Here is a 26,766-nt window from a genome sequence, read left to right on the forward strand (position 1 = left end):
GGGGGGGAGGAGACTTGCGGGGGCGTGACACAAGAGGAGGGGACGCGACGAGGGGAGGAAACGGTGGGCGCCGGCTCGTGGGTTGGGTTAGGGCCGTGTTCGGATGAAACCAAAAAAATTTGTGATGGAATTTTACTAATTTAAAATACTAACTGAAGTTTATTTATAAAAATTTTTACATAAATGAGGTGTAAATCGCGAGACGAATGTAATGATGCTAATTAATTCATGATTAGCGAACGGTTACTGTAGCATCACTGTTGCAAATCATGAATTAAGTAGGCTCATTAGATTCGTCTCGCGATTTACAACTCATTCATGCAAAAAATTTATAAACAAACTTCAATTATTACTTTATTCATGTGTCCAAACATTCGATATGATATTGTTTTTGTATTATTCATGTGTCCAAACATTCGATATGATATTGTTTTGTATTTACGAGTTTACGGGTTGTAATCTAAACAGTCACCGTGTTCGGCAGGCTGGAGCGGGAGACTGGAGCTGGAGTGGTGTGAGAGAAAAATACTGTTACCTGGCTAGTGGCTGGAAGCTGGAGGCTGGAGTGGTGTGAGAGAAAAATACTGTAGGGCTGGAGGACTGGAGACCAACCCAACACGGTGAGTGCTTAATGGGGAGCGGGTACAACACCGAGGCCCCACGCCCGCCGCGGAGCGCGACGCGGCACACGGCACACGGCACGCGGCCTGTGCTACTGGCCTAACCCAACCAAAGATTTGCGGAGCGCGGCGCGGCACACGGCACACGGCACGCGGCCTGTGCTACTGGCCTAACCCAACCAAAGATTTGCTCCCCTCGCGGCAGAAAAGCTCGGCGATTTGGCCCGGATTTCACAGGAAGCGACACGATTTTTTGTAGGGGTTGCTGGGAAATTCGCGGGTAGGATCCGACCGGACCCACGTTGTGGACGCCGTGGTTTGGTGAGAGAGCCTGTACTTGCTGCTCCAGCCGTGGACCCGGTACACGCATTGACTGGGGCGCGCACGGTCATTTTCTGCGTAGCAAACTTCACACAAGCACCCTAGAGCGGCATAGAATAGTACTAGCACTAGCAGCTAGCATGACCCGGGAGCGGGCTGCCGATTGTTGACTTGCTTGGCACGGGCGCACCACCGGTCGGTCTGGTCTTATCCGGAATGCCCGCCCAGTCGGTGGGGGCGTCGATCGGAGACCACGCCGTCTGGTCACGCGCCGAAAAGGAGTAGGAGTACGTGCTAGCCTGCTAGGAGTATTTGTTTGATGCGTGGGAGTGGACTCACTAGTAGGGGTCGCTTTTCGTGGCAGTAGGTGAGCCACCAACCAGGACCCGGTGCCGGGAGCGCGCGCTGCCAACGAGCGAGCGGCAGCAGCAGCGGGATGAAGCGTGGGTGTCCGGGGTGATCGGGTCGTCGGGCCGGTTGGTGCGTGCGAAACTGCGAGCCGTGGTGGGGCGCCGCCGCGGCGACCTCTCGTCGTCGTCGTGCCGGCACGTGATGCGTCGGTGCGCGGGCGGGGGGCGCGGTCGGCGCCGAACTCGCGCGGAGATTCGGCCGCCCACGGTTCGGGCGTTCGGCGCGGTGGCGCCAGCGGCGGCGGAGTGGGGGTTGCGAGAAGCAAATGGAGAACTGCGTGGACATGACGCGCGATCGCGAGGCCCGCGTCCCGCATGCGACCTTGTAATTGCTTGGCCCAGCGCTTGCGCTGCTGGGCTGGGTGTCGCCGTCCCGGGCCACCTATGGGCCCGCCTCGGTGCTTTATGGGCCGGCTATGCATGGTGTGTTAGTACAGAAGTCCTTTGAGATTTCAGTGAAGTGCTTCCTCTCTGAATAGAAACTCAATCAAGAATCATTAACTCCAGGGATCCATGTCGATGCCACGCCTGGAAAACAAAATTGTGTGGTTTGTGCTCACAGTTTTACGTTCAAGTTGCACTTCCGGTGATAACTGGAGTTCACTACAACGGTGCACATACAAAGCCGTAGGCCGAGATAGCGAGTCAAACACAGGGTCTGCCGACTGCCGATGCGGGGACAAGCATCACACCCGCAATGCAAGCCCCGATAGGCTTCGATCCCAAAATACAAAATGCAAAAATTTTATAAATCGCTTCCATGGTGTACTAAATGTAGTCAAAAAAATAAATCGCATTACACAAATGGACTGTAAATCGCGAGACGAATCTAATGAGCCTAATCATGACGTGATTAGACACTAAATTACTACAGTAAACATACTCTAATGATGGATTAATTAGGCTCATTGGATTCATCTCGTAGTTTACAGATGAGATCTGTAATTAATTTTATGATTAGTCTACATTTAATACTTCAAATATTAAAGATTTTCTTCCATAAACACAAAAATGCAAAGCGCCTGAAACCATTTTCCACTAGGCGTTACCGTCACCTTTTCAGCGAGATTGCAGCAGGATAGCGGGGGATCGACGACGAGACAAGAATGATTTGACTTCTTTCAACTAGTACCAAGGTTCCAGTATTTATTTTTCTTTGGAAAGCGTAAGATTGCGGTATTTATGGCCTATAGCAGAGAATTTCGGACTATGACTACAAAGGTAACAGTTCAATACATCAAGCACTTTTCCATTTCCAAAATTGTCCTGCAGAACCATACCTTCGCCGTCAATCTTCAACTGATCTGCCATTCTACCTCCAACCCTACAGAACCCATGGAAAAAATACACAAGAACCATCACTGAAAATCCACTAGATACCACAACATTTCTAGTCAATGTCCGGGGTGGCATTGGAGTACATGCAACCCTCCAGAAACTCCCCACTCCATGATTAGCACACGAAGTCCTACAATAGCAGTGTCTCATTACACCAAAGTTCCGAGTCTATGTACACAGAGAGCTTCCTCTAGGCCGGGAGCACGGCACCACCATCAGGCAAACGCCGGACGTTCTCCAGAACCATTCGCCATAAACATCCTCAGTACGCATGGTTGGGCAAGAGGGCTCGCCCGGCACGGTGAGGATGCAGGGCGCAGGCGCAGTGGACCGATGTGAGGCTGAGGCAGCCGCTGATGATGAGGGAGTGCCTGTCAGGGCAGGTGTGGAGTGCCGGGAAGGAGTTGCAGACCGCCTGCACCGCTGGGGGCGTCAGGGCCGTGCACTGGCTGATGTTGAGGTTGGCAAGCCCATCTTTCACAGCGTCCCACCTCCCGCACTTGCTCTTCACTCGGCTGTTCGCAAGGGAGTACATGGCACGGTCCGTGATGTTCTGGCAGAAATAGAGGCCTAACGACCGCAGGTGCGGGCATCCATTCGCAAGAGCAACCACGCTCTCATCTACGATGAAGAGTTGAAAAAGATTAGGTTTCAGATACTCAATGCTCACTACAAGAATAGTCCTGTAAAGTACTTAGCCAGAGAGTCTGAAATAATGGCAGCAAACATTGACATATACTGAAAACAAACAAGTTTACTCTTTTATTCAGTGATCAACTACACTAGAAATGTGCTCGAGAAAAAAAAAATTAACTACACCAGGAAAAACATGTTCAAGAAAAAAAAAGGAAGAAAAACAACCACACTACCACGTGTCCAAAGTCCAAACATAAGATGTTCAGTGGTCCCAGAGACCAAGCAAGCATGCTGACATGAAAATATGCTCGCTCTATGATATTTGCACAAGTGCAAGTGTAACAAGTGTGTGTATGTGCATGCACCCCCCATGCAAAGAGCCGATCATATTTTCTCAGACAAAACTGTGTCTCAGGAGTCAGGACTGATGTTTAAGAAATGATGTGTTGGGGACATATGATGGATTGATTGTGAGAATCGAATAGAGCACCATATTCCAACTAAAATATGTTTTGTTTCATATCAAATGACTGAAGTAAAAAACGTGGGGAAAATTTCAAGATAGGATGCACCGTCTTTGATCCCCAGCTACACCTCACCATGGTTACTCCACAAACTGTGCTCCTACAAGCATTTAAGATAAGCTTCCAAGTTCAAAACGTGGCTGCTGTGCTCTAATATACCAAGGCAGGCAGTACTGCGAACGAGGCTTCTAAGTTGCAGAACACCTTGCAGAGATGGCTGATGGCAAGCCTTCTATACTAAAACCAACCTGCCAGTAAGGGCTAGCTACTGCCTACTGTCTGTTTCTCCAACGATGAAAGAAGGTGCAGAGTCCATTGTCCATATTTGTCAACCGCCAAAGAGAACTAAGTTACAAAGAATCAGATCAAATACCTGTTATAAGAACACAACCACACAAGTCTACAGCTCTGAGATCAGGACATCCTGACGCTAAGCTGGTCACTCCCTTATCTGTAATATTGTCACACCAGCCTAGGTTCAACGATTGCAGCTGCCCACAGTTCTGAGCAATGGCCTGCATCAAATTTATAGAAACTAAGTAGACATTCATACTAGAAAGCATGGTAAGTAAATCTTGAGATAATAAATAGTACCTGCAAAGCGCTATCACTTGCAGCCTTCCCACATCCACACAAATTCAAGCACTTCAGGTTTTTACAGCGGCAAGTAAGGTAAGTCAAGGCAGTGTCACTGAAATTGGAGCATCCGCTAATGTTCAGTCTTGTAAGCCGCGGGCATCCATGGGCCAATGCATACAAGGACCGGTCACTAAGCCTGAAGCTTCTGCTGAGGTCCAACTCACGTAGATCATGACAGTAGTTGGCAACAACCTCTACTGCACTGTCTTCAAGCTGAGGTTTGTTTTGGCGAAGAGTGAGAACTTGCAACTTTGTAAACTTGTGAGCAAGAGATATCATTAAACTATTCATGTTCTGCTTGCACCTGCAAGAGATACAATTTTCAGGTCAGCCAACTATGATTTGGTACACAAACACCGAGGGTTTGGCTGTTAGGAGAAAGCAGGAAGGAAAATGACATCTTGAGAGAGGGGAGAGACAGTTGACAAAGGAAATTGAATGCAAACAAGAATGTGCAGGAACTACAATAAATCATCCAGCAGCAGAAGATATTGTTGTACGATTGATGTTCCACCCACATTGCGTTGAGCCTCCAGGTCAATAATGGATTAGCAATTTTGCTTAAAGACAACTAAAATTTGTTTGAGTAATTTGATACAGTTGTATCTTTTGTGCAAGCTGAAAAAAACTATTATATTATATGTAAGGCATTTCTTGACTTAGTTTTCTCCACTTGTCACTCATCTTTTAAATCAAAGAGTGCAACTTTGTGGTTTGGAAAGTCAGACAAATGATAGACTGCAAGGTTTTCTCCGAAGGAAACCAAAGGGAAAGGCAATCAAGAGAGTATCGTTTCAAAGTTTCTTATGGAACAAGCATGTGGATAAACATGGCATACAAGATGGCAAGTTGCATACACTAAAGCAATATCGGAGGAGCCCATTGTTGACTTGTATAACAGAACTAGAAATGTTTAGGTTGCTTTCAGAAGCAAAAATAATATATAAAAATAAAGGATAAGGTGGAGAGTTTATGCTTTTAACTGTCAGAGCAACATACAGCGAAACATGAAAAACAAAACAAACAAAATTTCTTAACACTTTCCCCTGAAACAGAATACTAACATGTCTAATTGGTTGCAGCACATTGTAGGAAGGATGAGAATATCAATTCAAGATGGATAAGTTTAGCATACTGGGTTAGTTGATTTTCATTTACAGAAGACATGATTGAATGATAGCACAATGGCCTACAGGGAACGGACGACATACTTGGAAGAATTTAGTAGGAGTATCACTAAATCATTTAACATTTTGAAATCCAACAACTAGTATGCAATCTTTTCAATCATCAAGCATATTCAACCCATTCTGCCAAAACTGACTCGTAGGTGTAAATATGGAGTTGATCGAAATTCAGAACACCAGGGTAGAAACTTGCTCACCATGAGAGGGAAAGATTAGTGACTCCCCATCCCAGGGCGTCACGCCAGCCCGTGCAGACACCAGATGCCACAATGACCATCCTGTCATCTCCAACAAAAGATAGTATCCTCAACAGTAGCTCCACTGGAAGGTCCTTCCATCCTGATAATGTAGGCAATGGATCACCACTTTCAGCCTGCCCCCTCTGGTTGCTTGAGGAAACCATGAGGCTGTTGAACCATGCATCCAATTCACCGTTCCCAGGCCTCCCGCTAACCATTTTTTAGATTATAGTGTTTAAAGCACCAAGTTCCTGCAATCAGAAGCCAAAATACATAAGATGGCAGATTTGAGAGTATCAAAGCCTGGAGAAGTGGAGCACAACTACAAAAGGGAATGATAGCTCCAAATAGAAATTATCACTAAATCTGGTAGGTCTCCTATGTGAAATTTGACCAAGGTGGCGTTTCTAGAGTAAGGCGCATAAGAAAACTAGAATCTAGTAACAATACAGTTGGAAAGGCAACGGCAGGAATGAAAACACTGGGCACTAGATTAGATATGCAAAGCACCCATGCCTTCTTATGAACTAACTCGAAATACCCGCGTTCAGACCAAAGTTGGTCTGAACATCCATATGAGGAACTCACAAAACACTACTCGAGATCAAGGTGGTTTTCATGGCAGAGAAGACAAAAGTACGAAGCTACAACAGGGCGGCGACCTGAGACTAAGAAGAATGCACCGAACACTGGTGTCCCTGCAATTTGCAGCCGGGCTTACAACTTACATAGAACTGCGCCAAACATCTTCAACTCGATCTCCCAGGAAGGTCATAAACCTCGCTAGGCGTGAGGGCAAAGCACGAGGGGAGGGAAACACGGGGCGCTTTCTCAGGGTCCCCCATTCCCCTCGTATTTCCGGGCGCCCAGAACAACAAAGCATGCGAGCGCCACTCGGGACGCCGAATCGGAACTAGAAAATCCGCAGGAACCGAGGGCCCGGGGAACCGACCCGCGCAAGGCCATCGGAAAGCCGGAAATGGATTTGGGGAGGAACGATCTTGGCAGCGCCGCGGTGCTGGCCTCCGCAGGGCCAGCACCAGCTACAACCAGGGCCTCGGTGCTCGCAGCGGACGAGATTGACCCTCCGAGGGATTCAATCTCGGCGCCCGGAATGCTGAAATCGCAGGGGGATTGGCAACGGGAAAAGATCCCCAAATGGAGAGAGAGAGAGAGAGAGAGAGCTGAGCTCACCTTTGCCCGAGTCGATGTCCAGCCGAGGCTGAACTGAAGGACCGGGGAGGCCTGCTGGGGCTATTTAAACAGCGACGCTTGCGGCCGCCGCCCGGCGCCCGCTGCCGGTCGCGGACCCGATCACCCGGAAAGCTGGGGAAGAAATTGATTCAGGACGGAGATGCACGGGACTGGAGGGGGGTGAAACGCCGACCACCCGTGGCGTGTGGGGGGCTGGGGGCTGTGGGCTCGGCTCGGGGATCCTTTTCCTCGCGGGGCCGCTGGGAACGCGGATGATGATTGACGAGGGAGGATGGCGGGAATGGGATGGGCGCCGCGGGGGCTCATCGCGATTCGCGAAGCTACGGCTCGTCAGGCCGCGTGGCCCCCGGCCGGAATAGAATAGCCTTATCCGCCGCGCGCCGGCCGCGCAGTCTGCCGGCGCGGGACGACTCACGAGTCACGACCGGACGAGGGAGGGGGTTCCCGGTTCCGTTCTTTTTTTAACCCATACCGACGAATCGTTCGGGAAGCGGACAGAACAGGCGGGCGACTCGTCGTGATGGTTTCGGCCTTTCGGGCCATCTCCTCGACGTCCAGCCAGAATGAAAATAAAAAAGTAGCTCGGCCCTGTGGGCTAGAGAACCCCACGCCTGCTCGCCAAACACCACAATCTCTTCCGCTAATCCGGCCGCTCGCTGCCAGGTGACGCCGGCAATCTATCTACTGGTCACGAAAGCAATCCCCAGTCCCCACCCCCTCCCGTGTCGGCTCTGCTCTCGCTGCCCGCCCGGTCGGCCGCACCGCACCGCTCGTTTCGACTGCCGTCGCATCGCGCGGGCCCGGATGCAATGCAAGATCCCCTTGATCAAACAGTTCCAGCCCGGTCCGGCGGCCGCCGCCGGTCCCATCGGGGCCAGCCGGCCAGGCCGGTGCGCGCCGTGGTATGCGCGGCGGCGTAGTGTGCCGTGGCGAGGGGGCCACGAGACGCCGAGCGCCGGCAGGCGAATGAGCGTCGCCGCCGCCGCCGGGACGAGACGAGGTCGAAAGCGACACGCTCCTAGGGTGCTATCCGGCGAGAGAAAGGGAGGGATGGATGACGACAACGAAATAAAAAAAAAGGAACGAATCGTGGTTTTATTTGGGAATTGGGATGACGAGGCCCGCTGTGGCAACTTCCTTCCCTGTCGTCGTTGAGGCAGCCGGGACGCGCGCTCTCCGTCACCGCGTGACCATCGAGAAGACAACAGATCTTCTGCACACGGATCAGGAAAAGAGAACAGGGGCGACCACTGCCCGCTGGCCCCGTGACGTAAGCACGGACCAGATTTTCAATAATGCATGCTTCAAGAATGGAAGTCCTTCTCGGACTCAACCGCGTAGAAAGAAACCCGAATCGGCGGCTCTCCTCCTTGTTCTGCACACGGATGAGGAAAAGAGAAAACAGACGGTGGCGAAACGAAACGCACGTGCCCGGCCGTCTGAAAGGAATGCGCCGAGGCGAACAAGATGCAGCAGCAGCTGCTGCCCGTGTCGAAACTCTAACGCCTCGCCGGCGATCGTGCGTGCATAAATGCTTTGCGTGCGCCCCCCCCCCCCCCCCCCCCCCCCCCCCGACCGCCACACAAGACACGCGAGCCGCCTAGCGGTGGCCTCTCTCTTTTCTTTTTTCTTTTTTTTAATATATGCCTCTTTGTTGTTTGTCCAAGGCTCCAAGCCTCATTCTTTCCTCTCAAGTCTCAAGTCTACGCCGAGTACCAGCTTTCCTGATCTCTTTTCTCCGACGAAGCACGGCGTGGCGACTCGGTCAGTCAGGCGGACGGCACCGACGGGGCGGCCATCCGAATCGGCACTCGGCAGCTCCGGAGCTGCCAAGTCTGGCTCACGATCCATGACCTCGTTCACTGGCCCCACCTTGTGCACTGATCTCGTTCTTTATTTAACCCCAGGACCTCATCCTCCGATCCAGGCCTATCCTGTCCAGTTGACATATACTTAATTCTGGTTTCCTGAACTTTCCTGCCGACTTTCCGGCAGGGGCGGAGCCAGGATGATGATTTTTTCATTATTAGAGGGAGCCAACTATACAAATTTATATAAAAATTTAATTAAAATTTAAATTTGTAGTGTAAATTTAAGGATCATAGGGGGCCAGGCCCCTGCCCGCCCCCCTGTCTCCGCCCCTGCTTTCCGGTGACAACCGGGTCGCCGTCGACGATGTCCCTGCTCCTGGCTCCATGGATCATCTGCCCCTAGTCCGCTGCAACTTGCTCCGTGTATGATGTGGCGCTGATAAACTGAACCTCTCTTTTTTCCTAATGGAAGAAGCCTCGATTGAGTGTGAGCAGCAAGCAGCCAACGAATTAATAAACTGTGATGTGTAGCCCTTTTCTTTAGATAATGGAAGAGGTTTGCGTGTCTAAGTAGTGAACTGATACGCACTGGCACGGTGTCAGTTTTCCGGCCGTGAATCGTCGGTGAAGTGTGAAGCCCACGCTTGGCTCCACAGCCTCGTTGGTTGGCCTTCGTCATCTCCATCAGCGTCAGGCTCACAGGAAGCGCGCGCCGCTAACGGCTCGCCGTGGAGACAGCCGGGTCGGAAGGATCATGGGTAGGCCCGGCTTTGACTTGATTCCTCCGCCTCTGCTTTCCGGCAACCAGTGGAGCCGTGGAGGGATATTTCTAGCTAGCAGATGGATTTCACCGAAAACTTTGTCAGGCTCAGCTCGGTGACTGAAAACACCTTCTGCCTTGTTTAGATTATAAAACGCAAAATATAAAATTTTTGTAAATTATTTGCATTGTGTACTAAATGTAGTTAAAAAATAAATCGCATTATACAAATGGACTGTAAATCGCGAGACGAATTTAATTAGACTAATTATGACGTGATTAGATACTAAATTACTACAGTAATACTACAATAAACATGCTCTAATGATGAATTAATTAGACTCATTAGATTCGTCTCGTGGTTTACAGACGAGATCTGTAATTAGTTTTATGATTAATTTACATTTAATACTTCAAATATTAAAGATTTTTTCAAAAATACAAAAATAAAAAATACAAAGTAATCTAAACACACCCTCCTAATATTACGGGGCTAGCTACTGAGGCTGACGCTTGTATGTCCTCTGAAAAGGATCGCGCGGGCCATGCGCAACTTGCGGCCCTGTGGTGTGTGGGCACGCCGGCACTGGCTGATGGATGAGTGCACGGACGGCCAGTCGTTTTTCTGCCACAAGGTCCCCAAGAACGAGACGACCGTGGCCCTGTTTGTTTCCTGTAGCGCAACTTACCCTACAAAGGAATTTTGAATGTTCAGAGTATTAAACAAAGTTTATTTACAAATTTTTTTCTTGAATGATTGTAATTTTTCGTGACGAATTTAATGACGATAATTAATCGATGATTGGCTACAGTGATGCTATAATAACCATCCTCTAATCGTGCGGTCAAAGATCTCATTAAATTCATCTCGCGAAGTAGTACCGGGATTGTGGAGTTAGTTTTATAAACTTTCTTTATTTACTACTTCTAATTATTGATTAAAATTTGTACTACTTGTGCTACAGACTAAACCAAAATTTGTGCAGCAACTAGTAAAGGATGATATAATGATATGGACGTGCTGGTTGTCGGCGTTTTGCTAAGCCTCCTTCAGAATCTTGGATACGGGCTTTGGTATTGCAATTTTTGGTACGTGCCGGCCCACTAGGTTTCTTCTTGGCTGCCGGATCGGATGTGCTGCGCATGGCCCAATGTACGTATTTTAGGCCCATGTTGACTCTTGGTAGCCGTACTTCGAACTTGAGGGACCGTAGGGCGTGTTTAGTTCGTGAAAATTTTTGGGTTTGACTAGTACTTTCATTTTTATTTAGTAATTAGTGTCCAATCATATACTAATTAGACTCAAAAGATTCATCTCATCATTTCCAGCTAATTTGTGCAATTAGTTATTTTTTTAAACTACATTTAATGCTTCATGCATGTATTCAAAAATTTGATGTGACAAGGAATCTTGAAAATTTTTTGGAACTAAACAGGGCCTAACTAGCATAATGGGGGACCTAGCATATTGTACAACGTATGCAGAAAACATGTATTTGTGGTACTATGACCACCAAACACAACATTTATTCCACAATACTGCAAAATACTGTGGTATGAGATGGTGAGATGCAGTGGCGAATCCAGAAATTCTTAAAGGGGGGCTGAGGGGCTAAGGGGGGGCTCCATGGTGTTTTTGGGTCTAGGGGGGCTGGAGCCCCCCTAGACCCACTGCTGCTTCCGCCACTGGTGAGATGGGCGTGTTGCATGCTATAGAAACAGTGGCACCGGATATCTTCGCCAAGCATAGTTAGACGCTTAACATAAGAATAAGCGATGGTTGAGGCTAAGCAAAACTCTATTCCCATTCATTTTTAGTGTAAATTTTGGTTGTTGATGGATAAGCAAAATCTCAATCCACTGAAGAGGAAAAAATCACTTATTTTATGCCATTTATTAGATCGTTATTTGTTTCAATGGAGTTAAGTGTGTAATATCATGGAAAAAGTTCAAATTACTCCCCCAAAGTATCATCAAAGTTGGATAACCCCCTAAACTATTTCTTGGTTCAATTTAACACCCCCCAACTATGTAATTTGATCCAATTTATCTATTAATAAATTTATTTTTTTGTTTATCGAAGCACAAGTGGAGTTTTAAGTTAAATTTAACAAAATGGTAGCGGAAATCATAAGGTCTTTTAGAAAATATTTCAATATTTTTTATTATTTTCTATAGGATCCGACATTTATTAATAAATTAACCCTTATGATAAAAAATATAGAAAAAATAATGATAAACCAGTCATAATATAGATATTGTTTGATATATGTTGTGGTAACAACTACAACGCTAGAAAATCTTAGATTGAGATTCCACTTGTGTGTGGAGAAAAGAAAAGGATAAATTGTATTAAAGGCTAAATTGAACCAAATGATATTGTTTACGAGGCAAATGAACTAAAAAATAATAATTAAAGGGACTATGCGGACCCAGGGGTGGTAAAGGGCCTTAATTTTTTAGCTAGATAATCTAAGGGCCGAGCCCTAAAAAGATAGAGCCATAATCTTATTCAATTTTGAGCTAAAAAACTGAAGGGCCAAATAGGATTGTGAAGGGAGCATTACGGCCATGGCCTATTACCACCCCCGTCCTCGGCCATACCCGAGGGGAGTATATATTAGCTATATGTATCATGGATATATGTCACATCCAAGATGTTGAAGCTGAAATAATATTTAATTTTATTCCATCACTAAAGAAAGTTAGACATCTAAATCAATCCCCTAACTTGCACACTGAGCATGAAGTACTAACTAAGACAAATGCAATGACCTGATTAATCAGACAGGTGAGTGATAACGGCCTAAAGTTACAGTCAAGCAAATCTCTTCCTCTTCTACTCCCTCCGTTTTTTTACATGTCGTCATATTAGGTTTGTCCTAAGTCAAATTTAACTAACTTCAACCAAGTCTACATAAAAATATATCAATATCTATACTATCCAGCATATGCACTATCAACATATACTTCATGGTGAATTTAATAAAACAAATTTTGTATTATAAATGTATTATTTGTTTCTATAAATTTATTCAAAGTTTGTTAAGTTTGACTTAAGATAAACATAACACAATATATAAATAAAAACCGAGAGAGTATCTAGCATACCGAACCCAAATGTGTATGCAAGTTTGCAACGAAGGACGAAGATATTATATATGAAGGATCCGTCAAGTTGCGGTGTTCCCCGTGTTGACGTCCCAATCTATAGATGGCCGTTTGGCCAGATGCCCATGGGGGCCCGAGACCCGGCCCAATTTAGCCCGACTCGAGCACGATCCGGGCCCGATTATTATTGGGCTCCGGGCGGCACGGGCACGATAGCCGGGCCGTGCCTAGGCCTCACTGTCAGCCCATGGACGCGTCCAGGCACGGCCCGAAAAAGGGCGGCCCGATCGGCCCGATGGGTAGCACGATAGGCCCGTTTAAATACTATATTATCCATTATCAAACCCTATTTAAACATTTTCGGGCCGCCGGGCTGCCAGGCCAAACGGGCCGGCCCGGCCCGATTAAATCAATTTTGGGCCGTGCCTAGGCCGGCACTTCAGCCCATGGGCAGGCACGCCACGGCCCGTTAATATTTTCGTGCTTAAGCGGGTCGTGCCTAAACGGGCCGTGCTTAGACGGGCCCGTGCCGGGCCGGGCCGGGCCGCCCGTTTGGCCACCTCCCAATCCAACCGGGTGTATCTATCTTGTTTTGTTTCTTTTTTTTTCTTCTGTCTATGGTCTCCCAGGAGGACTGTAGTCTTATATTCTTCTGCTACATCAATAGAAACTCGCACTATCTTGTGCGGTTCGTTTAAAAAAAAATCCATCAACTCCACGCCCGGCATTCCGGACAAGCTACTAGCTGTGTTTGCTCGCTCGCTCACGTTACCAGCTGATTAAGCAAACATCCTTTGATTATGCTTGCTTCTTTACTCTACGTACGTTGGGACCTGCGCATCGGCACCGCCTAGCTGCATCAGAAAACATAATGGAATGACTGGACAGTACTGCACACTCAGTTAAATGGAGGTAGTTGCTGTTGATGACTGATTAAGCAAGCTTAGCGAGAGGTTAGCTGCATGCTAATGAGCATTCACCGAATTTTCTGGCGGCGCATGTGCTCGGCGCTCGCCGACTGCGTGTTCTTGCTGCGTCTCCATGATCCATCATCCATGGTCCATGCATGTGCCGATGCGCGTTCCCTGATGGAAGTGGGCGCCAAGTCAAATTAAACCCGGCTTATTGTATTGGCTCTCTCACAGCTCACAAGCTCGGTGCCAAAGCGATCGTGGGTTTCCGGACCTGGGAAAATGCCCCGTTCATGCGTCGCGATCTGTGCCATGAACCCGTATATTCCGCGACGGGCACGCCGTGCCGTCGCCGCTACTCCGCTGCGCCCGTTTCACAGCGCGTACGCCTCACTTGACAACCTGACGCGCGCAACTCCCAAGGAGTGAGGGCAAAACCGGTGGAAAATTACGGTTTACTACTGGTGTAGCTGCGGGGTGAGCTGCTAGCTGGATGATGAGCCTATGTTATCCACAACGGCCTCGAAGGGGGAAAATAGGTAAATACATACTCCTATATCATCTCTCACACAGATATACACACTGTTCTTATTCATGTCGATATTTTGATCGATGAGCAGGGGAAAAAAAGAATGAGATTGGGATGGAAAAAAAGGAAACCAAGGATAACAGTATCCTTTTTCTCATCAGCATAACTTATATGTACTGTATTTTACTCCCTCCTTCCCCGTTTATAAGGCATGGTGGAACATGACACGGTCTTCTAAACAACACTTTGACCATTTATTTATCATATATTATATCACTTTTGATTATAAACTTATAATCATTGTAAAATATATTTGATTATGAATCCAATCATATGAAATTTGCATTATAAAAATAAAAATTTAATAGTCAAATTATTGGTCAAAGATGACAAGGTTTGAATCTTGATATACGTGTATGCCTTATAAACAGGGAAGGAGGGAGTAGCTAGCTAGAGATTATCCTCTCTCTCTTTCGTTTCACTTGCTTTACAGCTTTGAGACCAAGATTATTACATACATGAACACACGATTTCCAATGAATACGATGATCACACCAACAAGCTGGCTTGCTTCCACACCCTCTACAATCAAAGAATACATACCGGACTCCAAAAACTCGATTGATCAACACAGCAAGACGATGTGCGCCACTCACCAAGGAATAATTCGAATCAGCAGCTTCGACTGCCATGAGAAAGTACTCCTCCTCGATCCATGCATGTGCTGCCAGCATCTCAGTGATGCAAGGGGTTCGGGCCCGTGGGCACCAGCCTCTTCTCCACGCCGTACCGCGGATCGATGCCCGCCTTTCCCTGGCCTACCGCGGACGGTGGGATGATACCGTCCCGGTTCCATCGGTGGACATGGTGATGCTGATGCCGATGGTGGTGGTGGTGGTGACGGTGGTTGTGATCAGTCGATGAGGAGGCCGCAGCGTCGTCGGAGCTCGTCGCGGCGAGCAGCATCTTCCTTGCCGGGACGACGGCGACGACCGAGCCTGCTGTTCGCCTCCCCAGCAAGCCACCGCAGCCAAGGCGACCGCAGCCGTGGAACGCGACGGTGAGCACGGCGAGCCACAGGAGGACGACGACGGTGGCCGCAGCGGCGTCAGGTCGTCTCATGGCGACCGCGCATTCTTCTGCCGGCTGAGAGGATTCATGGATGGAGGCGGTCGGTCGAGGGTCGTGGCCGAGCTAGCTACCTAAGCTGTTATAGCATGTGCGCCTTGTAGCCACCGGTTGATGAGGAGACGACCGAACGGAGAAACTAGCAAAGGAAGCAAAGCAACAAGGCTGTAATGCAGGTACGTGGTAGCTTGCCGGGCGATCGAGTTGGTGGTAGGCAAAGGCCAGGAAGGCGAAAGACGAGAGCGAGACGGAGGGGTTCAGAGTTGCTTGGGACGTGGTGGTGGAGGGCGTTAAGAAGGGTGGAGTTGCTTGCGTGGGACTCCTATCGCTGGGCTCGATTACACAGCTGCTTGCTTGATGATTGCGTAAATCTTAGGGCCCGTAATTTCTTCAGGCGCGCGGAGTTGACCCTCGGGGCACCGAGGGCTGATGAACCTCCTGCTCGCGTTGGACGCGCTAGCAATGCAAGCTGTACGTAAAGTGTAAGCAAAACTAGCGCGTGTGTGATACGTTAGCTTCTGAAGCCGTGCGCGCCTTGCATGAACTACGAGCACGTACTCCGGTAAAAGCAAGCATTTATTTATCGAATGACTAAACAAGCATTCACTACTTGGCAACGAAGATTAAAGAAAATAAGAACGCTGCTTTCACTTTCTTTATACATGTAGCGCCTGGAAAGAAACTATGGACAATCAAAAGAAGGAACACACTGTATAGAAAAAGAAGAATATTGATGTGAGAAGGGAAATTAATATCATACTTTGTGGATCATATCAATGTAAAGAGTTTCAGAGGGCTGACCAAAGGTTCTGTATTTTTTATTCCCAGAATGATGCTTCAGGTACGAAGTCAAAATTCCTATTATATATAAGGCTCAAACATCATACAGATGCAACAGCCTTGACTTGCTGCATTTCATATTGGCCCCGTTTGGTTTGTAGCGTGCTAATGAATAGTGACATTTTGACCGCTAATTACGGTGTCAAACAAATCCAGTTTACCAAACCAACTTCAGAACCCCGCGCTAGTGACCCTGAAGAATCTAATGAGACCTTTGACCGCGCGATTAGAGGATGTTTACTGTAGCAAATCATCGATTAATTACCGTCATTAGATTCGTCGCGAAAAGTTATACCCATCTCTGAAAAAGTTTTGCAAATTGACTTCATTTACTACTTCATGCATAGAAGATTCTCTTGTAGAATGGAATAGCGCAGCGTGAACCAAACGAGGCCATTATTTTGAATATGCATGTGGTGATGAGAGTAAGACCACAAATAATTATCGGAAGACGTACATCAATGCATTAATTCAGACAAGATGTAAGTGATCACCTCTCAGTCCTACTTACCATGTCACCCTAAGTTCCTTTCCTAGCTGGAAATCCTCTCGCTCCCTCGCGTCGCCCCCACTAGGCGACCGAGGGAGCCCCTTCACACCGCCGCTCCCAGCCCCCGCCGCCGCCTCCCCCCTCCCTCGCTGTCGCCCGAGCGGGCCCTCGGAAGCCCGGCGGCCGGCGAGGAAGGCGACGGCGGGGCGAACCAGCCGGTGGGGGCCTCTAGCACGGGGGCGGGACGGCGTCTGCGGCCATGGCCGGGCGGCGGGCAGGAGCCATAACGGCGTGAATCCGGCCGACTGCGAGAGGATCCGGTTCTCCCACCACCGGATCTGTTATCTCCGCCCCTCTCCCTCGAGCGACGGGTGGCGCGGAGCGGTGATGGCGTGTGGTGGCGGCGATGTCCGGCATAGGGCGCGACGACGGCCTTATGCTGCAACACCGTCTGAGGCGGGAGCTGCGAGAGCCGCGGGAGCGCTGCGGCGAGAGCTGCGGCGGGCGACCTGATGGGGCCGACATCACGGCGGAGGGCAAACTGTGACTGCTGTCTGACCGGCCTGGGGTCAGCGGCGCGGCCTCTTCTGCTACGCATGAGTAGAAAAAGGAGGCCGGCGGCGGTGGGCTGGGCCCCACCGGCGGCATGGTGCGGCCCTTGGGGGCTGTGCAAGCACGCGTTGGTGCGCCGGTTTAGGCCGTGAAGGGCCACGCTGTGGAGGGCTGCGGCGTGCGTGCAAGGGTGGCCGCCACGAGTGAGGAGGTCCGAGCGACGGGCGCAGTGGAGTTGGAGGTCAGCGGCATGGTACGCGGAGGCGCGGCGGCGGCGCCGCTCCGGATGGGCTGCCGTGTCAACGGTCGGAAGTGCCAAGCCATGAATGTGTAGCGAGGGTTTGGAAGCTCCGGGCGAAAGCCCTTGCCGGCATTCTTGCGGGTAGAGATGACGGCGGAGCCCTAGGGCGTCGTTTCCCTGTTGGGGGCGTCATCTTGAAGAAACAACCTTGTTACATGGGGTTCTCGGGGTGAAAACCCGGTCCAGTTCCTGGACGAGCGACGGCGGCGCCTTTGGCGTCGTGTCCTCCTTGGAGGCGTCGTGTCCTCCTTGGAGGCGTCGTCTTCTGAGGCCTATCTAGACTTTCCTAATCCATTGATTCATCGGCAGCTTCGGACGGAGTTGGCCTTTCTGCCGCGTGGCGAGCTAAACAGGTGTTGCTGAGCTCTCGTGGGTGCCGTTCGCAGCTATGGTGGCGGCCGGTGGTTGTAGCATGGTTGTCGGTTGTGGCAGCTTGCAGCGGACTGCGGTGGCTGTCGTTGCTTGGCAACCGTCAGTGCGGCGTGGGACTGCGTCGAAGGAGGGCGCTGGCGGCTTCGGTATCATGGGACGACTTGGCTTGCAGCGGATCGCGGCGGGTTGCTCAGCTTGGCTGGGTTTCCCGGTGCGGTACATCATCGAAAGATGGTGCAAGCGACTTCTCCGGTTTCCTGGCATGGTGGCGGAGGTTATGTGCACGGGTGAAGCAAGTAGGTGAGGCCGGACTACGGCGGTGGCTCGGTTTTGATGGGCACGTGGACGTGGGGCAACATTGCTCACCACCTCGACGGCAATAAAGAAAACAAAATCATGGCGTGGAGTACTGTGGCGGACGTGGCAAGGCCCCCGCGCGTGATGATTCTTCGAGGCGACGATAGCGAGGTCCAACGGCGGAAGTGGTGAGGCCCCCGCGCGTTGTGTTATCATGGCGGTGACTGCGAGGCAGCCTACGAGAGGTCTGATTTCGGTGGTATCACTCCGTCAGGTGGTCGGTGGTGTTGCAGCAGCACTGCGACGATGGATCCCGCATGGCGGCGGTCTTCCCGGTGCGCTGTGCATCTTTCGATTCTATGTCGACGCAGGGTCACGTTTGGAGTTCTCGGCAACTACATGAGCGTGGATGGTTTCGGTGAGCGCCACGAGCTCTGCTTCTACTGAATTTGTCGCGTGGAGTTGCTGTGGAGATGAGTTGTGCGGCTGCGTCGATGCTCCAATCCGACCGGCCTGATTTGTTGAGTAACGTTGAGTTCGGCGTGTTGATGCCCAATCCAATCCAATCCAATCCGCTTGTGTTATTTTTCTTTTTTTCTCTTTTTGTTGCCTGGTTATGGCTGTCTAGGGTCGTAACCTTGTATTTTTCTACTATAGCAATAGAAGCGCAATCGTCGAGTGCCGTCCGTTCAAAAAAAAAAAGATGTAGGTGATCCAAGTATGCCTTGTATCTCCAAACAAAAGTACCCTTTTAAGATGTAAAATGAAGACATCTATTATACATCCGAAACCGAAACCATGGCAACATACAGGTTCATTCTCTTTTCTTCTTGTTGTTGGCTTTTTTTTTTGGGAAAAGTCCGGTTGACACTCTTGAACTATCATAAAAGTTTGATTTTCAACCTTCAACTACGAAACCGGATAACAGAGGCCATCCAATTGTTCAAACCGGATAAATTTAGCCCCTTAGATGGTTTTGAAGGTGGTTTTCCATTTTGTGAGAATTAAAACTATTTAATTTTAAACTAAAAAGATCATAAGTAATTCATTTTAAATCAAAAAATTATGAAATGGGTATTAAAAGTTTTCTACAAATGTATCCTATCTATTGGCACAATATTTATCAATTATTCAAATCTAATTTTTTTTATATTCAAAATATTTGTTTTCTTGTAGTTATAACTATGATTTTTGAATAAAATTTAAATGGAGCAATAATAGATAGGTTACTTTTTTTAGCAAAATTTCGGTACTAATTTCATATTTTTCTAATTTAAAATGAATTAATTTTATTTTTTAGATCTAATTATATATTTTTATTTTCTTTAGAAAAATGCAAACTGCCTTCGAAACTATCCCAATGGCCAAATTTGCCCGATTTCGACAGTTAGATGGCCTATGTTATTCGATTTTATAGTTGAAGGTGGAAAATCAAACTTTTGCGATAGTTGGGGGGAGGGGGTGGTAATCGGACTTCTCTTTTTTTTTTAAACAAAACTCACAGCAACTTCGCGCATAGCTTTTACAGAAAAACTAATCGAGCATGCCCACATTGCGCAAGCTTAATTTGAAAAGCGCGAGCTGCCTACTTGCGTGTGCTGTGCTGCCAGAACCGGAATCCTAGTCCTTGAGCTCGCGGAACTGACGCAACGGGTTAGAGGAAGATGGCTTCACCCTGCCTGCCATAGTGCCATCTTCAGCGCCAGGTCCAGCTTGCCCTTTGAGGCTGCGCTTGATGACTCCGGGAAGGTGGAGGCACGCCGTGGATTCACTGACTTGCTAAAGGCAAGTCAGAGAATCACTTCGATCCGTCCCCGGTCGTTTGTTTGCAGATGGATGGATGGGATCAGTGGCGAAGCCAGCCCAAAAAATGACCTAGGGCAGAGTTCAACATCAAAATTTTCGCACGGCCAAAGTGATGCGCCGAAGATTGCTGCCCGATTGCAAGCGCCCGCGGCAGCGGTGCACGGGATCCGCTGACGCAGCTGGCGGGTGTTGAGTTGGGGTTGCAGGACGGACTGACGGACGGACGCGGAGCGCCATCGTGCAACGACAGCAATGCGTCGGCGTGAGTGCCTGAGCGGGACTGCAGGCAGGGGGGTGGATGGTGAACTGCCAAAGTCGCCAGCGGCGTCTGGTGGCAAGAAGACACAGCGTTGGGCTGGGGCTAGGCTGAACCTCTTAAGTGGCTACAGCCCACTCGACCGGACGGCCCACGAGATCACGAAGTCCTCTCGTGCAGTGCTCCATTGGCCCAATCTGAGTCTCGCAACTCTTGGCAGTAGATGACTGTCGTCCTCACGTTCGGGGGAGGGGGGCGCCATCGCACCGTCATGAGCCCCGGTCGGAGTTGAGAACGGGGGGATATTGTCAGCACCCACGAACTGGAGGAAGCATCTACTACTATGGACAGCCCCACCAGAAAGCCTAGTGTTAGTTTTGGTGGCTGCGAATGGGTTCGCTAGATGTGCCTGCGCGCACGTATTAAGCCCAACCCATATAAATGCAAGAGAGTTGCTGGTTAAAATACTAAGTGCGTACGAGGAGGAGTATCGAACAACTTATATGAACTCTTACTCTTTACTCAAGTAATTTGTCCTTTGAAAGTTAATTCCTTGTTCTCCTCTGTTCTTCTTATGTTCCTCAGATCCATCCTACTTCTTGTTCTCCGCTACCTTTGTTGTTAACAGTATGCTCTAGATCTCGTCTAGAAGCACCTAGGGCGGCCGCGCCGGGCTCGCCCTAGTGGTGGCTCCGCCACTGGATGGGATCCATTGCTACAGCACCTACGCTACAGTGCACGACGAACAGTAAAAATCGGCACAGTAAATAACGTTTGGCTACTGTTCATCCAGACACAATTTACTGTAGTTTTTGCTGCCTTTGCTTCAGCAAGTCAGACAAGCCGGACCGGTGGAGGCAGCCCTGATTGCTGCTCTCTTGTCCTTGCTCTTCTCAAATTTTGATGCAAAACTTAACTGAAGCCGTGGCAGCAGTTAGCAGTATCGTTTTCTGCAGAGGGAAGGCAAAAGGCCGCACTCCGAGGCCCATTTTTTTCGTTTTCTTTCTTCGTTCGTGTGTGTGGTGGCGCTTGGGGGGTGGGGGTGGCTCCATGGATACGGTGGATTGTGGTGATTGCACGGCCTGGAATTCATGATCGCGGAGTGCTCTGTTCAGGGCATAATCATCAGAGCGCCGGCTGTATGAGAGAGATATCAGTCTGTTACGAAATCTTTGCAGCCATGGGAGTCAGCTTACACTAGCAAGAGCTCCATGCTCGATCCAGGGCAGATGGTCATATAATTCAGAGTTTTGCTCCCTGGTAGTTTGCAGCAAGGTTTCTACGCACGTTTTACCTTGATCTGCTGGCAGATTTGGAAAGAAAGAAACGCCAGAATCTTCATACTGGAAGCATATGCAATCCCTCAATTGTCGATCACTATTAAATCTGATGCAGGGCCTGCCCTATAATTTCAAGGATCCTTGGGCAAGAAAAAAAAGAACCCGTTGAACTAATTTATTGTCAAAATTACAGTATATAGTATGAAAAATAAAAAAATATTTCGCAATATATGTGTAGCTCATAAAATATATCAATAGTTTAGAATAAGCAATAAGCAATAAACTTACATATGAGGTACACATATATGCTTATTGCGAAATAAGCAATAAGCAATAAACTTACATATGAGCCGGCTCTAAATAAAAATAGTAACTACTCGCAAAAATTATTTCGCAATATATGCTTATTGCGATCGTGTGCGTGTCTGTTGTTCGCCGTTCTTGCCGTTACCGGTCGCCGAGTGAGGAGCTAATCAAATCAACGTCGGCGTATCCTCTCCTCAGCTAGAACCTAAAATACCATGAGCGCGTGAGCAAGGTGCCAGGGTCACGGCGGTGGCAGGAAAGAAAACAAAACTTTGAAACGTGCCTTCGCTCCACAGACGGTTAGGTTATAACCTGGAAGACTTCTCTACGGTTGTACGCCATGGCTAGGAGTGGCAAAGGGCAACAAACTTTAGCCTATATAGTCCAAGAGCCGAGCACTAAAAGAGCCGATCTTTTATCTTATTTAATTTTGAGCTAAAAATATATAAGGATTAGATGGATCGTGAAGAGAGCAATAGAGTTATGATCCGTTAACACTCCTAAATCATAGCCTCATGAGCTGTTTTGTGATAGTTATTATACTAAATAGAAAATTGTATATCCATATTACCTATATGGTCTTGGCCCCTGGTATGGTCTTGGCCCCCGGCTCCATCGGTCGCACTGCCTGCCCCTCTTTTTAGAGCCGGCTCTACTGAAGTTGAACTCTGGGTGCTAGCAGGGCCAAGAAGTTAGGTTGTCTTTTTTTGCGAGTAGTTGTGTTCTTCTCCTTTCCTGTCTTTTCTTTAGCCTTTATGTAACAGAAGCTGGACAGCCAAAGATGCGCGTGTTCGGACACTGCAGTACATTGTAAAAACTTTTCTTCTACCTATCAATACAAAGATACGCAGTTCTCCTACGTATTCATACAACCTATGAGATAGATTTGGCACGGCGATCTTGTCTGTACCGAAGTAGCAAGAACGGCCTGACAAGATCATGCGCAAGCAAAAAAAGCAGTGTATGGTGATGGTGGATCATCCGGACGTGCTCTCGGCGTTTTGCTAGCGTTTATGGTTTCCGGTTCCCAAAAAAAAAAAGCGTATATGGTGTCCGCTTTCCTCATCCAGAAACAATATCGGATACGGGCTTTGACAATTCAAACGCTGGCGCGCGCCGGCCCACCAGGTTAATCTTGGCGGCCCAATGTACATCATTATGGGCCCATTTTGGATGTTAGTGGATGGGCTGCGCCGCTGCTGTGCGGTAGATCATGAACAGAACAGTTCCATGTCTTGCATTTTTCTGGTCTAGCCTGTGTATTTGTGTACTCCATGTGTAAGGTGTGTAGTATGTGTATACTCCAGACATATTTGTAGTATGTGTGTACTCCATGTGTAAGGTGTGTGCCTCCTTGGACGGGGGACGACTGCTGAGCAAGAACGTGCGCACGCACAGCTCCGTCTTGACCTAGTGACCTGTCCACCTTACCGGTCAGTCACAGCTAGGGTGGTAATGGGACATAGTCTTAGTAACTTCTTCACAGCACAACAAAATCTTTAAATTATTTAGTTTAAAATTGTATAAGATTAGAGCCCGGCCCTTTTAGAACCAGACTCTTAAATTTTCTAATTCAAAATTTTAAGCCCTTTACCACCCCTCTAGTCACAGCCCTGCCTTGCGGGTGCGGCGGCCAGTGGGCGCCCATACCGCTACGGCGAAGGCGCCACCGCCCCCCTCCCTCCCCCACCCCCCACACACACAACTCAGCCTCTGCGCACGCCATGCCGCCGGCATCATTTATAAAAAAAAGAAATCTTGCCGCATCGCCATTCTAATCAGGGGGAGTTTAGTTCCCAAAAAATTTTGGGTGAAAAGTTTTAGATAACATTTGACCACTAATTAGAAGTATTAAATATAGATTAATTATAAAACTAATTACATGGATGGACGGGAATTTACGAGATGAATCTATTAAGACTAATTAATCTATCATTAGAGGTTGATACTGTAGCACGACATTGTCCAATCATGGTCCAATTATTATTAGACTTAAAAGATTCGTCTCGCAATTTCACCCGAGGGTTGTGGAATGAGTTTTGTTAGTTATCCACATTTATTACTCGTAATTAATGGTCAAATATTATTTGTTAATGTAGCGCTAAAAAAGTTGGAAACTAAACAGCGACGCCGGCGGGATAGCTAGCCGCTGCGTACGTCCACGTGTGGCCTGGCCTACCCGCCTACACCCTGGGTCCGTTTCGTCCGTCCCTACTATCGGCCATGTTTGGTTAAAATCACGAAAACTTTTGCACAAAAAGACGAATGCATGCATGAAGTACTAAACGAAGTTTATTTGCAAAACCTTTTTAGAAATGGGTGTAATTTTTCGAGACGAATCTAATGAGCCAAGTTTCATCATGATTGGCTACAGTGATGCTACAGTAACCGCGCTCAATCATCCTCCAATCGTATGGTCAAAGACCTCATTAGCTAGAGCAACTGCTACAGTACCGCAGTTGTGGAAGTAATTTTGTAATTAGACTTTATTTAATACCACTAATTAGTGGTCAAAGCTTCATTTCTCTCTCATCAAAACTTTTCTACACTCTAACCAAACATCCTCTGCGCGATCCTGCGGCCTTGCCGGCAGCAGAAAGCGGCCATTGCTCCTCCCGCATCCGGCAAGCAGGGCACCGCCACCGGCCACCACCGGGCGTCGTCGCCCCGGCGACAACTAGCATCCCGCTCTTGCGCGTCGGATCAGGGAGGGGAGGCAAGGAGCCAAGGGCGTACAGTACGAACGACGCGTCAAGAAGCCACGCCCGGCGCGCGTCGTCAGGTGATCCACAGTGCCTGTGCTCGTCCGCCGCCGTCGGTGCTCCGCGCGCGACGAGCCGACGAGCCTCGAGTACGCGCACGAGCGGACGAGGCAGCGAGCCAGCGTGACAGCGACGAGACGACAGACGGGACGAGCGGACGCCGGCGACGGGCGTGGTGCGCGATGCTTGCTGCAGTACATGAACTCGCAGTACATGATTGATGGACGTGGAGGGTAGTACTGGAGACTGGCAAACGGCAGTGGGAGATTGACCGGCAGTAGGAGTAGTACAATCAACGGGGAGCCGGCCCCACCGCCTGTCGCCGGCCGGTCCGATCCGTCAATGCCCCCTGCTTTACCTGTCCCCGTCCTTGGGATCTCGCTCGCCGCACCCCTTTCACTTTTCACCGCAGCTTTCGCACCAGCCTCGGGAACAGGCGGGCGCCCCCCGACGAGCCGCACAGCAACCTAACACTAGCACTAGTTTATCCCGCGGCGTACCGGGGGCTACTCGCCTCCGGAGAGAAACGTTAATGATAATAGCCAGTGATAGCTAATTCCTCCGTCCCAGTATGCTAGCATTCCAAGGATTCAAAAGCAAAAATAGTACAAAGAGAAAATGACGTTTCTGCCCTTGAGGTGGGTGAGAGGACAACCAATGTGCTCGGTTCTCAGGGATGCCGCCGCACCTCCCGGTGATGCCGGCGCCGCCGCACCGCCCGTCTCAAGGATGCCAGTCGCGGCTCCCGCTGGACTAGCCAACGCTCCTGCGTCTGTCGTCGCCGCACCGGCGCCTGCTCCCCCGCGCGCCGTCGCAGCTGCTCTCGCGGAGCACGCCGGAGCGGGAGGGGAGGATGGCGGCGCAGTGGCTCCCCGCGCAGCGGCCAGGGTAGGAAGGGAGGAGGGCAGCACGGCGGTCCCGGCCTCGCGCAGCAGCTGGGGCGGGAAGGAAGGAGGGCGGCGTGGCAGACCCCGCACGGCGGCCGGAGCCGGAGGAGAGGAAGGTGGCGGGGCCCGGCGGCCGGAGCCGGAGGAAAGGAGGGCAGGGCCGCGGATCCCACGCAGCGCCCGGAGTGGGAGGGGAGGAGGGCGCGGCGGCGTGTAACATCCAAAAATTCACCAAATTAAATCACACACTAAATTTGTTTTTCAAAAGTTTTTCGTCGTTGAGCTCAAATCATTTTTCCTGCCCGATCTCCCGATCTTCCGAAAAATCCGATCCCGACATCCGAATCCATCGCCGTCCCGTCTCTCTGTTCGCCCTTGACCCGCGCGTCACGCCCGACCGGCGCGTGTGCGCGTCCGGCCACGGTCGCCGCCGCGAATCTCTCTCTTTTTCTCTCTCTCTTTCTCTTTTCTCTTTTCTTTTTCCTTCCCCTCTCTCTCTCCTTCCTCCCTTTCCTCCATGCCGCGCGCCCCCGAGCGCCGCTCGGCACTGCCCGCGCGCGTGCACGCCGCTCCCGGCTTTCCCCCTGGCACCCTGCTCGCCTGCCCCGCATGTCGTGCTCCCCTCCATGCGCCACACACGCGGCACGCGCACGCGCGCGCTCCTTCCCACGCGTGGACCACGCGGCCGAGCCACCCGTCGCGCCGCTCGCTGCACCGCCCGACGCTGACGGCCGCCCTGCCCGCCTGCCCACGCGCCGCGTGCGCGCAGCACGCGTTCCACGCACCCGACACTCGCCGCGCCGGCCGTCGCTTCGCTTGGCCGCACAGCGCCGCCGTCTCGCCGCCCGAGCCGCACAGGCCGCGCGCAGCGACGCCGCCGGCCGCACAGCGCCCCGCCTCGCCGCTCGAGCCACGCTGCGCGACGCCGAGCTGAGCAGCCAGTCCCTCCACGTGCTCTCCCTCCCCTGCGCGCTCTTCCTACCCAAGCTGTCACGTCGCCGCCGCGAATCGCGCGCCGCTCCGCTCCGCGATGCCGAGCACCATTAACGCTGCCCCGCACCGCTCGCCGGCCTCTGTACCGGCCACCACCGCTCCGCCGCCTCTCTCGGCCTATAAATAGGCCCCTACGCCGCTTCCTCACCGCCACGACGCCGACCGCCACCTCTAGCCTCCTCCCCGAGCTCCCAACGCCGCCACCGCCCACCATCGCCGCCGAGCCCCGCCGGCCACCGCGGAGC

The 26,766-nt window shown here is 50.1% G+C and overlaps 3 protein-coding genes across 4 annotated transcripts; 1 reads left to right on the forward strand and 2 right to left on the reverse strand.

The window, feature by feature from the left end:
* Positions 1-2,573: 2,573 nt before the first annotated feature.
* LOC120665415 (F-box protein SKP2A-like) lies at positions 2,574-7,325 on the reverse strand. 2 transcript variants are annotated; one of them, XM_039944978.1, is made up of 5 exons: positions 7,109-7,325; positions 5,873-6,165; positions 4,444-4,792; positions 4,223-4,364; positions 2,574-3,310 (listed from the first exon to the last, which is right to left on the reverse strand). In XM_039944978.1, exons 2-5 carry the CDS (start codon positions 6,130-6,132, stop codon positions 2,952-2,954), a joined length of 1,110 nt encoding a protein of 369 aa, XP_039800912.1. In that variant the 5' UTR covers positions 6,133-6,165; positions 7,109-7,325; the 3' UTR covers positions 2,574-2,951. The 2 variants fall into 2 exon arrangements, with proteins under 2 accessions (XP_039800912.1, XP_039800913.1); XM_039944979.1 differs by lacking the exon at positions 7,109-7,325 and adding an exon at positions 6,643-7,006.
* A 7,308-nt stretch (positions 7,326-14,633) lies between these two features.
* On the reverse strand, positions 14,634-15,651 carry LOC120667463 (protein FON2 SPARE1-like). Its single transcript, XM_039947530.1, has one exon. It carries the CDS (start codon positions 15,371-15,373, stop codon positions 14,987-14,989), a length of 387 nt encoding a protein of 128 aa, XP_039803464.1. The 5' UTR covers positions 15,374-15,651; the 3' UTR covers positions 14,634-14,986.
* Positions 15,652-26,045: 10,394 nt separating this feature from the next.
* On the forward strand, positions 26,046-26,462 carry LOC120667706 (atherin-like). The gene has a single exon (XM_039947727.1). It carries the CDS (start codon positions 26,046-26,048, stop codon positions 26,460-26,462), a length of 417 nt encoding a protein of 138 aa, XP_039803661.1.
* The last annotated feature ends 304 nt before the right edge of the window (positions 26,463-26,766 follow it).

The sequence above is a fragment of the Panicum virgatum genome, chromosome 3N (assembly GCF_016808335.1).
Source record: "Panicum virgatum strain AP13 chromosome 3N, P.virgatum_v5, whole genome shotgun sequence".
Classification (NCBI taxonomy): Eukaryota; Viridiplantae; Streptophyta; class Magnoliopsida; order Poales; family Poaceae; genus Panicum; species Panicum virgatum.

What these genes read in the sequence shown, in the direction of transcription:
- LOC120667463 (XM_039947530.1), bottom strand. Translation starts at nt 15,373, where the DNA reads ATGAGACGACCTGACGCCGCTGCGGCCACCGTCGTCGTCCTCCTGTGG.
- LOC120667706 (XM_039947727.1), top strand. Translation starts at nt 26,046, where the DNA reads ATGCCGCGCGCCCCCGAGCGCCGCTCGGCACTGCCCGCGCGCGTGCAC.
- LOC120665415 (XM_039944978.1), bottom strand. Translation starts at nt 6,132, where the DNA reads ATGGTTAGCGGGAGGCCTGGGAACGGTGAATTGGATGCATGGTTCAAC. An exon ending in CAAGTGATAGCGCTTTGCAG is followed by an intron (nt 4,365 to 4,443) that starts GTACTATTTATT and finishes AATTTGATGCAG; the next exon opens with GCCATTGCTCAGAACTGTGG. An exon ending in TGGTTGTGTTCTTATAACAG is followed by an intron (nt 3,311 to 4,222) that starts GTATTTGATCTG and finishes TCTTCATCGTAG; the next exon opens with ATGAGAGCGTGGTTGCTCTT.